The sequence below is a fragment of the Ammodytes marinus genome (assembly GCF_949987685.1).
Source record: "Ammodytes marinus genome assembly, chromosome: 6".
Classification (NCBI taxonomy): Eukaryota; Metazoa; Chordata; class Actinopteri; order Uranoscopiformes; family Ammodytidae; genus Ammodytes; species Ammodytes marinus.
Window position 1 is genome coordinate 20,061,060 of NC_137235.1, and position 1,456 is coordinate 20,062,515.

At 38.0% G+C, this 1,456-nt stretch overlaps 1 protein-coding gene across 1 annotated transcript; it reads right to left on the bottom strand.

The window, feature by feature from the left end:
• Positions 1 to 389: 389 nt before the first annotated feature.
• LOC307251458 (ecto-ADP-ribosyltransferase 4-like) lies at positions 390 to 1,076 on the bottom strand (the record flags this gene model as incomplete). Its single annotated transcript, XM_080028829.1, has 1 exon — positions 390 to 1,076. The coding sequence occupies one exon, from the start codon at positions 1,074 to 1,076 to the stop codon at positions 390 to 392; it is 687 nt and encodes a 228-aa protein (XP_079884955.1).
• Positions 1,077 to 1,456: the final 380 nt, after the last annotated feature.

The window sequence follows — 1,456 nt, forward strand, 5'->3', positions numbered from 1 at the left end:
TGCAATTGATCAATGGCTAGTCACTTGGGTTAGTTTTATATGTGAGGATGTCATGTACTATGTAATGTCTATACAGGAAGCCTGACTCGACAGGCATTGCCCTAGTGTGGTGTCACCTACTCCACGCTATACATCCCAGGCTCCATAATAGGCTACATATTAGCTTTGGACATTTTCGCATAGAAAGAAAACAAACACATTTGTGCTGTATGACACATTTATTGATTTAATAGAAAGAATTTCCACAGTAAAATATTTGTTACAGATATAGTAGCAGTTAATGGCACAAGTGGCTCTCATGAATTGTTGCAAGAGTAAAAGGTTAAAAAAAAACAATAAGGAAAAAAAACAGGGTTTTAGACATGATGAAGTAAAACCATGGTCTAGTTTTAGTGCACAGCATCGCAGTTCAGATTGCTGTGAATTCCTGCACTCTCCAAGACATAAACAACCTTACAATCTTCTAGAACTTTGACATGTGTTTGTGGACCTTTTTTTTTCTCAGTTATTTTGAACTTCTCATAGGGGGGGATGAGCACCTCTTCCTCTTTCTCTTTAAGGGCTGGATACTTTTTCAGGGGAGCACCAGAACAAGTCTTAATTTTAAAGCAGGTCTTGGAACCAAAGTCGGTCAGTCTTGGGTTGAAAGAGCTGGAGGCAAAGAAACCAAACCGAATGATTTGGTTGACATTGGCAGAAAGCTCATCTTTGGTTCTGCGGTAAGTCGTGTGACATGCTTTGTCATTATTGAGGATCTGTACAGCCGATGTCAGCCAGAAATGTAAGGAGTGGAATTTAAATTCAGACCTATATATGGGCAGGCCTTCCTTGATTGCAGGATTGAACTTCTCATAAAAATAAGATGTATAAACACAGATTGCTTGCATATGATCCTTTGTTAGACCCGCATCCTCTGTATCTTTTTGGTCCAGGTTCCTGGTTGCACAATGTCGTGCTGTTTTCCAGGCCTTTCCAAAGTCTCCAGTATTCTCTTTCTTAAAGTATTTGTCTCTGATACATTTTGTCATGGTTTTGTTGCAGCCAAAATACATGTCATCAACAGAATCTTCAACCATGTTCATTGGGGTGCCCTGGTGTGCTTTTGGTAGATTGAAAAGAACGCTGATCTAGAGGGAAGGGAAGGAAATTATTAAAATATATTAAAAGAAAAGTGTTAACTAACCCGACACAATTTTAATTATACTGAGAAGAGAACCATTGTTATTAAGTTCTAATAAACCATGATTGTCCTGCATCATGAATGACGAATATCCATTCATTGTTAACATTTATAAAATCTTAGAAATTATAATTTTTCATGGTATTTACAACAATATTAGCATGCTTTGATTTATCCCAAATGGCTCCACATACCTTCATTGACTCTAGTGGCAGCATCCAGCAAAGGAACATGCACAGGACAGAAAATATCAGCATGTTACCCTTCATCACTGCA